Source organism: Periophthalmus magnuspinnatus, chromosome 6 (assembly GCF_009829125.3).
Source record: "Periophthalmus magnuspinnatus isolate fPerMag1 chromosome 6, fPerMag1.2.pri, whole genome shotgun sequence".
Classification (NCBI taxonomy): Eukaryota; Metazoa; Chordata; class Actinopteri; order Gobiiformes; family Gobiidae; genus Periophthalmus; species Periophthalmus magnuspinnatus.
The window spans coordinates 19,161,817-19,176,562 of record NC_047131.1 but is presented as its reverse complement, the minus strand read 5'-3'; the positions used below and the strand labels follow the sequence as shown (position 1 = coordinate 19,176,562).

General features: G+C 37.6%; 1 protein-coding gene across 3 annotated transcripts in view; it reads right to left on the bottom strand.

The window, feature by feature from the left end:
- The window catches only part of si:dkey-82f1.1 (DENN domain-containing protein 2A), a 58,372-nt gene that overhangs the window by 7,488 nt on the left and 36,138 nt on the right, over positions 1-14,746 (bottom strand). For 2 of the 3 annotated variants that reach the window (XM_055222237.1, XM_055222236.1), the window contains 9 exons: positions 14,434-14,520; positions 10,940-11,911; positions 5,689-5,816; positions 3,491-3,603; positions 3,216-3,416; positions 2,780-2,873; positions 2,264-2,314; positions 1,523-1,710; positions 710-819 (listed from right to left, as the gene is read on the bottom strand). In XM_055222237.1, the coding sequence (XP_055078212.1) occupies positions 710-819; positions 1,523-1,710; positions 2,264-2,314; positions 2,780-2,873; positions 3,216-3,416; positions 3,491-3,603; positions 5,689-5,816; positions 10,940-11,911; positions 14,434-14,519 (1,943 nt within the window). In that variant the 5' untranslated portion in view covers position 14,520. The remainder of the gene's footprint in view (positions 1-709; positions 820-1,522; positions 1,711-2,263; positions 2,315-2,779; positions 2,874-3,215; positions 3,417-3,490; positions 3,604-5,688; positions 5,817-10,939; positions 11,912-14,433; positions 14,521-14,746) is intronic. The other variant, XM_033968137.2, reaches the window with a different exon arrangement.

Genomic DNA, 14,746 nt, shown 5'->3' with positions numbered 1-14,746 from the left:
CTCACAGGTACTCAGAGAGGGGAGAGGAGGTGAGGGCATGTTGACTCACTGTGCAGGTGTGGCGCTCAACCTTCAAACCTCTGCTAAAAGGTAATTATTAGCCCTAATTATGGTCTGTCTAAACAAGGGGAGTGACGCTGGAGACTAGCCTTAAATAACAAATATTCTACCTTTACTCTAAAATGTTGGAATGTCATGTAAAATAAAGGCAACTAGAAGGATCTGCAGCTTATCTGATTATTAATGAATTCAGCGTAAAAGAATGTTGGGAAATATTTTTTTCATTGGGGCAAAACATCTTCAAAAATTGGGATAGGTTAAAAAGGGATAAAAATAAATTATTCACTATGGCAATATGTACCTATATTATTCATAACAACATTAACCAAAAGTGTTGCTACCCTCCCTACCCGCCCAACTCTAATCTCATAGTTGTTTTTTGTCAAACCAGGTGCAGAAAGTAATAAATCTGCCAAGTCATCTCCCTCTAATCACCCTTCATCCTCACCCTTGTAAAGAAGTCACCCTCGTTTACAAGCCACAGGGTAACTTCCAGCATAAGCTAAGGCCTACTCAGGTGCCTATTAGCGAGGAAAACAGCTGAGCCATTACCACTGCACTGGAACATTCCTGAGTGGTCTTTAGTTTCACTTTATGCACTGGCTAAGATGTTTGGAGAGAGGACAGGGTGCTGTTGAGAATCACTGACCTGGGGAAGTTGTCAACAGGTGCCCAGTCTTTGGCGTCGGGAAAGCAGAACTGTGGGATGACTTTGAGCTGGTCCTCCGTCTCTCGCATGAATTTAAAACTCCTCTCAAGCTGGATACAAGGAATAAATATGAAAAATAATTTGAATGATGCACAGTGTAACTTTTCTTCAACTTCACTGAGATGGTATTGCTTTGCCTGCCACAGTGACAAGCAGAAAAGTCAGGCAGATCCCCTCCAAATAAATAACAAATAAATACATCCACACCCTAGTCAAGAGCGTGACTTAGGCCACTTTATTGAGCCATAAGATTTGCTACTATATCGACACCCTCCTAAAATAAAGTAATTTTGTGTTGCATGTGCCATAGAAAATATGGTTTGATAAGTCTTGTTTAAAATGTCCCAAGGCACAAGGCCATGTTCAGAAAATGAGTCATTTTGAAGTCATTTTGTGGCTTTGTGTTACACCATTGCCTGACATAAGTGTTAGCGTATCATTTCTCATCTGTTAGTATTATATAATCATATTTTCACACAAAAGATATCATACATGTTTCCTGAAAACTGTGATGACATAGTTAAGAGCTTGCAATAGAAGTCGAGAGAGACATTCAGCATTTTATTGGCACTGTTGAATTTAGTGATTTTCACAGTAGATGAAGAATTGGTTAGGAAAATAATTAAAATGTAGACCACTACTTAATCCCAGTTTAGTCCTGGCAGACTGGGAGAGATAACCATGGATATATTGGGAAAAATATAGGACATGACATCTGATGATTTCTGAAAAAATTTGAACATTTTCTTTTACCTTTAGAGGGAACTGTTGTGTGACCTCTGGCAGGTAGGGGACCCCAGCCTTGGTTTTATGAAGTGCTACAACAATGAAATATTCAAAAAGTTTCCTCTCCTGCAGTTCCATCAGGTCTCGCTCCAGAGTCCGGTATTTCCCTGTCTGCCGCAGCATGGACTGGACTGACACCAACCGCTGACTATGAGCTACAACAAGAGGAAATTTGAATTTGCACTATTTTTTTTTTTTTTTTTCATTCTCACAGCAGAACATTTGAGCCTCTGTCACACTCTCGGATGGGAAAGGGCCAGTTTTTCCTACTCATTACATTGTAGTTTGCCAGGAGATATTCAAAAGGTAAATGCACAAATGTTGAACTTGATCTTTTCTATCAGTGACTAGACCCAAGAATTGTATTACAACAAAAACTGAAAATTTAACAATATCCTTTTTAGCTGCCCCTCATTAAATATTATTGGCCAAGAGAATGTTGTGATGTCATCTGAAACCTAGCAATACATGGTTATATACACATGCTATGCAGTATATTTCCATTATTGCATTTAATTAATTGCCCAAATAACAGAAGTTCACAAATGCTTTTAAATATTGTTTCCCAAATTATGCGCACTCCAGTTGGAAGTCAACTTGTAAAAACAGATATGCACATGGTAGTTTGGATAGAGGTGGCACTATAACGGCATAAAATTATTATTATTATTATTATTATTATTATTATTATTGTGGATTAATTCTCACCTTTTAATTTTTCTTCAGTGTCACTCTCTGATTCACTGTTTTCATCTGTAACTACAACAGAGAAGCACAAAAATTCACCAACATTAGACATGTAAAACTTAAAGCCAGTCCATCTGGGTAGAGTTTTATCCTTCAAAAAAGTCAGAAGTATTTAATTTCTATTGTTATTACAGCAAACAGAAAGATACTAACTAAATAATACATTAAAAAGTATACTATATTACTAATATAGACTGTATGCCTTACAAACTGCAGTATACTGGAATGTTGAGTATGAGCTCTAGAGAAATTTACAGCATCTAATAATAATCAAGGTGTGTCCTGAGGTCTATATAATTATAAAACAGCCAATAAAAATATCAATTTCATAAAATATATTAAATAAAATACATGCAGTACATTTTCCTGCAGTTTTTTTAATGTATGCATTGATTTATATACAGTTCCTAATAAAGTACAGTATAAGCTGCAGTAAATTGCTATGTTGAGTATGTGTTTTAAGATTTACAGCCCCACCTCTCCCTGAGCTGGACTCTGTCGACTGAGAAACCCTCTTCATTCGCTTCTTTCCTCTCCGAGCCTCAAATATGGCATTGATTTTCAACACCATCTGAAAGAGGTTAACATGAAAAAAACTTCTATTTGTTTCAGACACAATCATAAAGAATGAGTTCTAAATACACATTGCAAGATACTGTACAATATTATGATGGCATGGTATATTTGTTTCACTTTCTAGATATTATAAATCACATGATAAATTGCATAAATCAGTCCATTTGAAAGTCAAAAAATCCATTCAGTTAATATCAAGAAAATGTGTGGTAAGTATGGTACAAAAATATTTGATTTTCAAGTCTATGACATAAACATAACTATAAACAAAAAATAAAAATGAATACCGGTAGTTGTAAGAATGTTGGCTAAGTGTAAATTGGTTTAGCAAAGGTACCTTGGGTATTTTGCGGCGCCTGCGGTTGTAGGGGTCTCCGGAGAGGCAGGGCGTGTCATCAGGACTGCTGGGAGTGGAGGGGGGGCTGATGCGTGATGGTGACCCACAGATCCCGGTGTCTCTGTTGATTTTACGCAGCTCCAGAAGTTTGAAACTTCGCCTTTCCGAGGTTTGTCGAAAGAACCCGGGTTTGGATGTCTGCTGCAGCAAAGACAGGAGTTAAAAGTTACTAAAGGTACACCCTGTTTTAGTTATTTTCTATGATGGGTTTGTACCTTCGTTGGCGTATCGGGGATAGGGGAGGAGGACATTGGCGAGTAACATTTAGTTCCCAAGCAGCTTCTCTCGACCTCTATATCTTCATAAGGATTCTCCTTGGATGGAGGATCTTAAAAGTAAACACATAATAAGTAATAAAGACCTTTTGATGTGTACCTCTACAATGGCACTCCAGAAAAAAATAAATATAATATATATAATCAAAACTCCAAACTGATAGTTTTCAGACTCTAGAATGTGATGATGCCATACTCTCAGATGAGGGACTGGAGTTACTTTTCCTATTGATAAGATTAGTATGTTCACACAAAATATCTAATTTTAGCTGCCTCCAATCTGTATTAAACATAAATTGCCTAAATAATGTTGTGATGTCATCTGAAAGCAATACTGGACTCTACTGAATTATAAGTTGGTATGTACCGGTAAGCTCTTGTTTTTATGTAAACAGGTAAATTACATAATATGAATATTTTTGGGTGGAAAATAACCTTGCTAGTGCTCACCTATACAAACATTAGATACAAACAAGTGAAAAATGAATAGAAATCTTGAGTTTGAATGCTGCTTATTACACAATAAGCTCCTGCAATAAGATAACAATTAGGCTACATTGCATAACACAAATGCTTTAGCCCATCCATCCAAAGAACAGTGTGTATTGTTTTTAAATCATTGTGTTTATTTCTCCAGATGACTGCGGCTCCAGATGTGGAAGACATAGCTAAATCACTACATGTAACTTTAGCCCTTCACCTTCCCCTATAGATAAAGAAGAAGGTGGTTGGGTAATTTTCCAAAGTCTATGCTTCTCTCTTTTTCTCTCTCTCTTTCTATTTCTCTCTTTCTCCTCTCTCTGTGTCCCCCCCTTTCTTTCTGTCTCTCTTCTGTTAAATCAATCACATGTCCAGATGTGGCCTGTAGGAGTTAGGAGATGTTCTATCCATCAGCCTCAAACAGGACCTGCTATTTCTCAATGACAAAGAAAGCTAAAGCTGTGGATACAATGTATTTGTAGAAAAGTCCATTTAAGGCAAGAGGCTAAAATACTGTATATTATTGTTTTGTGTATTCATTTTTGTTTCCAGTTTCCAATTTGTTGAATTATATTTGCTGGTTTAAAATAGCGTATAACTATGTTGTTTTGTTTTTCTGAATGAATTTTGTTTCTCATCTATATTTTCTGGTTTTATAGTGTGGTTAAATTTAACAAGGATATATTTTTAATCACATGTGTTGAAGATTTTCATACTGGGACACTAAATTACTCATTATGGTCACAACAATCCTTAAGAAAAGTTTTAACATAATTATTAACTTTATCTCTGCTTTTGAAATGTCTTTCTTATGTGATATTTGGTTTGGTTAGTTTGGTAGATTTGAGACAAATTTACTCATGAGTAATGCTGTGTCATAAATATGAGTCATTTTACTTTTGCATGAAAATTTAATTCCTTTATAAAAAACAGCTGAAAGACATTGAAGTCATTGCCAGTTATTTGCTTCCCCCCTGCTGCACCTTCAATCACAAAATCTAACCGCAGCTAAGACCCACCACGCCGGCTCTGTTGTGTGTTATGAGATGAACATGCTCTGGGAGGGGTTATAATAATATTAGGACAATAAGGTAGGAGCACAGGGCAGGTTCATCCTAATAATTTTAATAAAAGTACAGCAAGTCAGCTCTCTATTAAAAGTAGAGCAGAGAAAACATGCAGAGTAATGCTTGGCCTCTTTGTTACCTATGTTAACTTAATAAGTTTGGTACAGAAAAGAGATGGTAAAGGGTTAAATGCAGGGTATAGTAAGTTCAAAATAATAGTAATATAAAGTGATTGTATTTACAGATTCTCACAAAATTTGGCTACTTTGACATGTAGTATTTAACAATTACCCAGAAATGCAGAAGTTGTTATTTTTCAGTCTGTGAAATATTAAAGTGATGAAGCATATATTCACTGTAAGTATTAGACAATGAGCAAATGAGATAGGTGATACTAATATTATACCAGATCTGAATAAGATTGGACAAAATTAAGCTGTAAATAGCCCAAATTAAAATCTATGCACAATTTGACTAATCAGCTAGTCAAGCCTATAAGAAATCCGTATACTTTTTAGTTTTGATTACATCAAACAAAAATCAGCAATGTATTATTTCATTTTATTTAATAATCATATTTGAAACCTTTACCGATAATGTCCTCGTAGACATTCTCCTCTGATAAAGTGCGTGTGAGCCCGAGCCGCGACTGAGCGTACCAGTCCGTCCTGCATCCCTCTGTGGAAGACTGCAGCAGATCCTCAAACTCGTACGACTTCCTACAAACACAAAACACATTACGATCAGACAGGAACCGGAAGGATAAGGCTCTTTGAAACAACCAACTGTGCAGGATAATGACTTTAAAATGTGCAATATGGCGGCCGGGAGAGAACTGTGTGTTATTTCCATTTGCCACTTCTGAGTGACCACAAAAGAGAGATTGGAACGGTGAAGGCTGAGGTGCGCGTATATGGACACGTGCGTCGCCACATGAATGCACTTACAGCCAATTAGGGGCAGCTCAAACTTAACAAGATGCAGCCATCTTACCTTGAGTCAAATTGAGAGGTGCCTACAGTGGACCTTTGAGAAATACTGTTTAGTAAGTTTAGTTTAGTAAGTCTCAAAAGTTATATTTTAAAGGGATAAAACAAGAACTACCAATGCTATAGTGTCCCAAAGTATTATTATATTTTTCATAAACAAAGCATAATGTAGGACTTACAATGGAAAAGATTATTTAGTTTTAAAGTCTGTGTCTATGTTCAGATTTCTTCCTCCAAAGTCTGAACCCTGCTCCAAACCACAGACTTTTAGAGACAGAAGACTGCCTGTAGACCTCTATTAAAAAGACATAAGAATATTATTGACGATTAGACATGACTGAATTTCTATCTCAATTAAAACTGCACAGTCCCACAATGCTTTGCAATTGGTCACAAGTTAATGTTCTCTTTATGCCATTTCCAAGCCTGGATAAAAAGAGAAGATAAAATAATAAAATCACTATATTTAAGTAAGACAAGAGGACACAATAATACCAATAAGTCGGTTTAATGCACTCTCCAAAAATGTGTACTTAAACAACCTTTGCTTTGTGAGTGAGTTGTTTCCCTGCAACCACAAGCCATTTGTTCTCCTGACTTGTGCCTACAGTTAAGCTCAAAATTATTCATTCATCCCCTGGCACATTTCCACTTGGATTTTGAAGCACATTTGCATCAATCCTGCTCTGGACTCTTAACAAATGTATTAAAACCATAGATTGCATACAGAAGTGGACTAGGTGAGTGTGACGTCACCCATAGCGTTCAGATCCAGTTAAATGAAGCTCCTCAAGGCTAGAAGTTATAGGGGCGAATTTGGAGACAAGTTGCATATTAGGAATTCTGACTATGAGAATCATAAAAACCAAAGAGCCAATCCGGAGCAATGCTGTTGGAGATAACGTCCCTTTCTGCCTGCACCGCTGATTTAGCAGGGATTGGGGGCTTAGCGCAACCTCAGAAAAAGAACATAATGTTTATATCTTGATTTACAGACCCAATAGCAAAATAAAAAAAACAGGATCATGTAGAGCGGGTTAATACGAACATTTTAAGACCAAAATGACAAGTCCGACAGCAGCTGTTACGGAGAAAGGGGCAACAGTTTCCCAAGGTAAAGTAAATAGAAGCCAGGGTCAGTGGAACCGGAAGTGCGTCCATGCTCACTTCCTATTTGCAACGCAGCAGTAGCAGGTTAGCTATGTTCATTTATATATACAGTCTATGATTAAAATGTTTTAAACATGGCATTTTATAATACCTAGGGGGCAGGTAGATAGAAACAAAAGTCATCAATCCTCAAATTCAGAACAATACAACATTACTAAAACATGCATGAATCAATCGAGATGCAACTTTGAGTACGCTAATGATGAGGGAACACCGTTATAATATGGTAAAAATCTCATAAAAGTTTGTTCTTCATAATATGTCCCCTTTAATGCTAAGTACCATACTAAAGCATACTATGTCTTGTTTAAGTGAATGTGTAACTCTAACCACAACTCCAATCACAACTCATCAGGAAAATCACTGTTTGATACTTTACAAAACTTTTAACCAATACTGCCAAAACCACACACAAAACCTCACCATATGTACAGAAACTTCCAACAAGACCTCATACCACTGAACAATGCTGGACATGTCAAGTTAAAACTGCAGCGTTCTCATTTCTAAGTGTCCCTATAGAGCCCATTGTGTTATGATTGTAACCATATGAAACTGTTTTAGGAGGGCTATTAAAATGTAAAGCAGCCAAGAAGGAATGTGAAGCAATAAGTAGATGTGGTTTTGAAATATATACACTGAAACGCATTTGATTTGTAGATGTTGGGGAAGTATGTGACAGCACAGGGCCAGATATGGAATAACTTTAACCCAATTGTAAATTATTTTGGACTCTGTAAAAAGAATGTGTTGTATTCAATTGTATTTTAATTGAATTTGTGTCGTTTATCAAAGGTACACTCATGACTGAAGATTACGTGTGGTCTGGCAATGGGTGACTGACGGTTCTCTGCATCCAACTGACCTCAGAAAATAATTCGCTTGTTTGTTGAGTTGTATTACCTGACCTCAAAGTACTGTAAAATATATGCAGATACAGTTGGAACAGTGAGTAGAATGTGATACAGATGTGACTGTGTGCTGTGTGACTTCAAGGAAATGAATAATGAGATCAATATTTTGTGTTCATGCTTTAGAATTTGATGATGTTATAATTTCAGATGGAGAGCATGTGCCTAAATAACTATGGAAGATTGAGTGTTTTTGGAAGAAACACACTTACGCTTCACAAATGTTGAGCAATCTCTATCATTGTATAGGGATTGGCTCCACAAACTTGCCAATTGCCATATTAATCTTGAGGCTTTAAGTCGATTTTAACTGACAACAACAATCTTTCAACAACTACTTTCTGAAGCTGTTCAGAAAAAAAAGATTTAACTTTAACTCTTTATATTGATAGAGAAGACATTGAACTTTGTGCCAGTATTTGTTCATGTTGATGCTGTTGCTAACCCAGTAATTACAGAGATATTAACCATAAACCATGTTAACAAATCTGCAATCTGAAAGTTAACGGGCCCATATTACACTGTTTTCTGAGCTATATCATAATATTGTTTCCTCAGCACAAACATACCTGGAATTGTGTTTTGTTTCATCCACACGTTTAACACGCAAACCCTGCATATTTAGGCTAAATTCTTTTCTCAAACTGAAAACACTCCACCAAGAAGTCCACTGTGTGTGCTCCACTGTGTTTTTAAACTCCACAAACTTTCACTAGAATCATTTGGATGACTTCAGCCCTGCAACTGCCAATCTCTACTGAACTAAAGGTAAAAGGAGCTGTTAACCTAAAAACTACCACTAGATGGAACAGAAGATTTTGAGCTTTGCAGATGTAGACAGACTAAGAATAAAGATTTACTCAAACATGTGCGAATGAAACAAAACAACTCCAGGTATGTTTTGGATGAGGTAACAACATTATAACCGGGTTTAAAGCTCACAAGAGTCAAATTTGTGTAATATAGGACGTTTAAACAGCAAATTCAACCACAGGATTCTGCCTTGCGTCTGTTTTAAATTATAAAGAATGCAGAATGTTGTGATTGACATGTGTTTGTGATACTGTCCATTCACAGCTGCATTATAAACCATGCCATAACAGAATTATCATGCTCCTGTGTAAATGAAATTCTCCCATTTATCCTGCATTTTGTACAGTGCCTCAACTTTTTCTGCAGTAGATATCGTTCCACAACAGCCCATTTACCAGTGTGTCGAAAAGCATAGATGAAGAGACTAAAAGTGTACTACATTCCTGACTTTGGCTTGTGAGCTGTGTTTCTGAGTCTCATGATGATGTCACTATGGTTGATTTTCAGCAGATGGTTCATATATTCACCTCTGGATTGGAGCGAGAGAGGGGGGAGGGGCGGGTTTATGCATAGACTCACAGAAAGAGGGATAAAGTGATATGAACAATTTGTTTCAGTAGATTTTCCATGGCTACAGTTACAAGTACAGCTAATTGTGAAACGCTGGGTTATTAGTCAGCCTCAGATCATGTTTTGCTACATGGTGTGTAGAGCTTTGGATGAGCTCATAAGTGGGAAACAATTTGGCCAAGGTTTTAAATAGCCTATGTACACTGGATTTATCGCTTACAATCTTATATTTGTTTCTTTAGATCAACTGGATTCAGATTACTTCAAAATATTGTAATGATATGATAATTTGTGTTTAGTTCAGAGTTGACACCTTTTGTTGTAGTAACTGCTTATGTGCTGTTGTTAATGCTTCTGTATGGGCACTTGGTTGCTATGTCGACAGGTTTATGTGAAGGTTGTATTCGTCAGTCTGTTTTTGGAGACTGGAGTTGAGAGTTAGAGAGTTGAGACTGCTGTTGTTTTGTTTGTGTTTTGCTCTTGTGTTCAGAAAATACACAACCATAAGACATTTGGCGTGTTTCCTTACACCACAAAGCTACAATATTGTATAACTAATGTAAAACTGACATTAGGGTTGTACAATGTAAGCTGCACTATGTTGAGACATTATTGCTTTGCCTGGAATGTTCCACAGTCTGCCATTAGACTTTCATGCCACATGTATTCAATTACTGTTTTTCTTAAGGATAAAAAAAATCCACCAAAAAACATGGATTCTTATTGTGAGTGTGCTTGCTTCTCCACAGATGTGACCTGTTCTTGGCCTAGCGGCATCACTTACTTGACTCCAAAGGAATAGATGAATTTCATACTCGCTAAGCAATAACATCTGCATGAAGTCAGCCAAGAGGTAGAGCCTTCACAGTAGGCCTGTCACAAAAATTACTATATCCACTTATCGTTCAATATATGACAGATGGAACAACTATTTTAGAGGATCAATATTTATCATGTGTCCTTTTTCTTTGTACTAAAGGGGAACCTTTTGCTATTTTTCTGTACTACAGTGAGATTTGAGCTGTAGATGGATGAAATAAGTGACTTCTATGACTCATTATAGATTCAAACATAAGTATTGCATGGCATTTTTTAAAGATATTATATATTTAAAATTATTTTTGGGATAAACAATTCATTTCAATAGTACCACTTATAATACCACTTATAATCTATATATATATAAGTAATATAAAAAGGCCTACTGTGAACTTTTAATCAGTTAATAAAAAATTGTGCAATCTACAAAACAAAACTGTCCGACCTACAGTGGCCTTTAAAACACGAATTACAAAAATACTGAAAATACTTTTGTTCCTTCTTCTAAATGCTACCTTTAAACTCAACACATATCACAGATAATCAAGATTTTAAATATTTCTGTCTCACCTATTATTAGCATCTCGTGGTTTCTCGGACCAGACCCTCCTGCAGACCCCCGGTGGAGGACTGGAGGGTAAGGGCGGGGGCGGTATGGAGGGCAGAGGGGGTAGGGTCCTCTTCCCCTTCCCCACCCCGGGCCCTGTCACTGGACTTGTGGGAGGTGTGTGGTGCTGGAAGGTCCTTTGAGGTTTGGGTAGCGGGTTTATAGAAGGCGCGCCCGGTTCACTGTATACATTCTCTGCATCTCTCCTTCGCCTTGAACCCGACCGAACCACGTCAAAAGTTCCAAAAATGGGCTCCGTGGTCCTCTTTTCGCTCTCCTCCTGCTCCTCCTTTGACGGGGGGCAATAGTAGTTCCCTGGAAACGCCAGTGAGGGCCTATCGGGCGAGTCCTTTGTAGCTTTTTCCAACTTTTTCACGTGTATTAAAACATTTTTCTTATCTTGAGGTTGCTCTGTTGGCTTTGTGGGCCTATCTAGAATCATGTTGTTGTTGCCTTCCGTAGATTTCGATTTTAAGTCTACTTTACCAAAATTTTCCTTCCCTGAGTCCTGACGTTCCCAACTAACAAACCTCTTACTGTCCGATCTTTGAACTTCCGATATTTTTGGGTCCTTTTTCCTCACTGCCTCTGGATCAGTCGAACCGGCTATAGTTGGCTCCCTCTTCCCCTCCCACTGAGATATCTTATCCCGAATACTTGCAGACTTCACTGGGCTCTTGTTGTTGTTTAGCTTAGTTCCACACAAGCCGTTTTCAATATTGGGAGTCCGCGGATCTGTGGAGGTGGTGGTTCTCCTTTGGGTTAGCATGTTGTCAGGCAGGCTCTGGCCTTGTTTCACTGAGGGGGAGAGGGGACGTTGAGGTGGACCAGAGGGGTCACTCCGCGCCCTGTTACCCGTTGTCCCGCACACCTCCGAGGGCTGGGCCACCACAGACAATGGGGCGTCTCTCAACTGGAAGCCACAGCACTGGAACCTAGAAGAGAAGACAGAGATAGAAAAAGTATATTAGAAGTTGGATTTTTATGCAGTAAATCATCAGCAAATTGTTGTGTTTCACTAACATTACACTTTACATTCCCCAGAAAAGTGTTGACAGTTTCTCGAAAGGTTTAGACAAGTTCCCTTCCACTGACCAACTTAATAAAAGTTACAATAAATATAACCTAGAGGCTGGTTAGTTGTTCTTAACAAAACTGACTATGCTGACACATGCACAGGCCTTAAAAAGTTGACTCAAATATTGATCAAATATATAGTTTATGAACAAAATGCATTGGAATTTCAAGTTCACAACTTGTATGGATATGTGTATTTCCAAGAAGTCATAATATATATCATCATATCGGTGTTTTGAGCAAACTCATTCTTATTGTACAAAAAAGGGTCATTAAAAGAACTAATTAGCATTGGCTACACTCCATTCAGTGTTTCCATTTCAGCAAAGAGCAAATTTTATCTCTATAGACTCAAGCCTTAGCAATTATTTTTTTTAAAAGGGACATTGATAAAGTTAATTTCTTCACACTAAACATATTGGATTATATACATAAAAAAAAATAACCTAAATTCCTTCCTAAACACCTTCAATACTGTGTTTATATTGTAGGCCTACTACTATGTTCATTCAAGTAGCCCCTTAAAAGCTGCCCACTGAATTACCCGTACTCTCAAATGGATCTTTGTTTTACAAGCTAAACAGGAATTCTAGTTAAAGATCTCAGACGTGGTGAGTCACTCCCACAACATGACTGGGTCACGGCAGCTTGAACTTTGGGTTTCGGGGTCAGAGTTTACAGGCTCTGCACAGAGAGTTATTTCTGGAGCTGAGAAGAACATGTCTGCACATGAGTGATGGCTGTGTATATGTGTAGCTTCTCTTCAACCAAAAAACTCCACTTGCTTTTTGGAGCAGGGCCCAACCTTCATTAACTGTATTTTTCAGAAGGGAAGGGAAATGTGGCCTCGCTGAGTGACTTTGGGAAACCTGACCAACTAAAATGTGAAAATATGAATCTGGAGCTGTGGTTTTAAAAAGTGAGGAGCATGTCCCACTGGTTACGTGAAAGCATGACCTGGCAGCACTATTAATTAGTTGGATTTAACCAGTTTATTGCTGGTTTAGTCTTTGTTTAGTGCTGATTCAGTAGTGGTTTATTCTAGACTCATTCTAGTATCAATAGAGGTTTTTGAGATTAAAATGTTTTGCCTCTTTATAGAACATCTTCAACTCACTACTTTTTGGTTTAGCTCTGGTTCATTCCCTATTTAAAACTGGCTTAGTGCAGGTTTGATTTGCCTTCCATGTTTTAGCCTGTGTTTTGTGTTTAAAATTATACTTTGATTAAAACCCACTCGTTTCAAAGGTGGTATCTGATGTAAAAACGTTAAGACTCACTGAAAACATCTTTGACAAAATTCATTCATAAAACTTCCCTCCAAGTTCCCTTCAAATGAACTGAGCAAAGGCCAGAATGACATTGAAACTCTATGAGCCTGAGGAAGTGGCATGAGCAGGACGATCACCCACCCCCACACACAAAGACAAGGCCTAAGTTAAAACAGCAGTTTATTAGGCATGAAGCAACCAAGGGGAAAAACTAGGTCAGATGGGAAATTCAAGAAAGCGGAGCAGCCGATACGAGGGGGCCTAGATGGAGATGGAGTACATATGGAAAGTAAATGAATATTATAAAGTAAAAACTGTTTTGAAGATTTGAAAAGCTGCTACAACAACGTACATTTGATACAGGAAACATACAAACTTACAAACTATTATTATTATTATTATTAGCAGTAGGCTATTTGAGACCTGTACTAATAAGAAGCCACTTGAAATTCATATAAAAAATGTAAAAAAAAAAATGTAATTTGAGTAAAACTAATATCAAATGTAAACTTGTTATTGCGCAAACATGACCACATTTCTACCTGAACCAACTCTCCAAACCATCGGTCTCTGACTGCTGTCCATTTTCTGAGTTAAGCGAATAGTAAAATAAAGTTTTGAAAGACATTAAAGTTAAGACGCATTTAGTGTTATACCAGGGAATATTCCAGGCAAAGCAATTGGAGACAAACAGGTAACAGGTCACACTAGAAAAGTTAGAGCACGTTTAAATAAAAATATATACTGTTATACGCCACCTCTACTACCAACAAAGTGTCAGAATAGCCAAGCAAGTCCTCCTCCAGACAGTCACACACACTAGAAGTCTAATCCCTTCATTATAATCCCAATAGCATGAATATAACAATAACAGAGGGGACAGTAGAGAGTAGTCAGAGGGGCATATAGTGACAGCAGGGAGGCAGTACTCTCCAGATGGCCACTCCACTTGGGCTGTTGTTTGACCCTGAAGGAAGGATGTCTTATGCTGACTCTGGACTACACAACAATAGCTAGGTCAAGACGTCATTCATATTTAATACAAGCCATGTGCAGAGATGGGGTGAGGATTTGGTGAGGAGGAGGAGTGCGTTGTTGTGGTTATGTACCCGTTGACTGATTGGTAGATGCAGTTTTCAGTGTTCGTACAGAGCAGCAGGGCTCGTCCACCGGTCATGGTGCTAGCAGCTGGCATCCTGTAAGCATAAAAAATACATTTACGTTAACTGTGAATTTATGAATATCAGAAGCAGAATGCAAATACACAAAGTTCCATTAATTCTAAATAAATCGATTACTTTTATCTTAATGAGGAGATTTTACTTTTATGGGGTAATAATTGCTAACACATAACATATTTAGACCATCATGTTACCCTTTGAAAATGCTATATTCTTCCAAACTTCGAATCGCCCCCCTCCC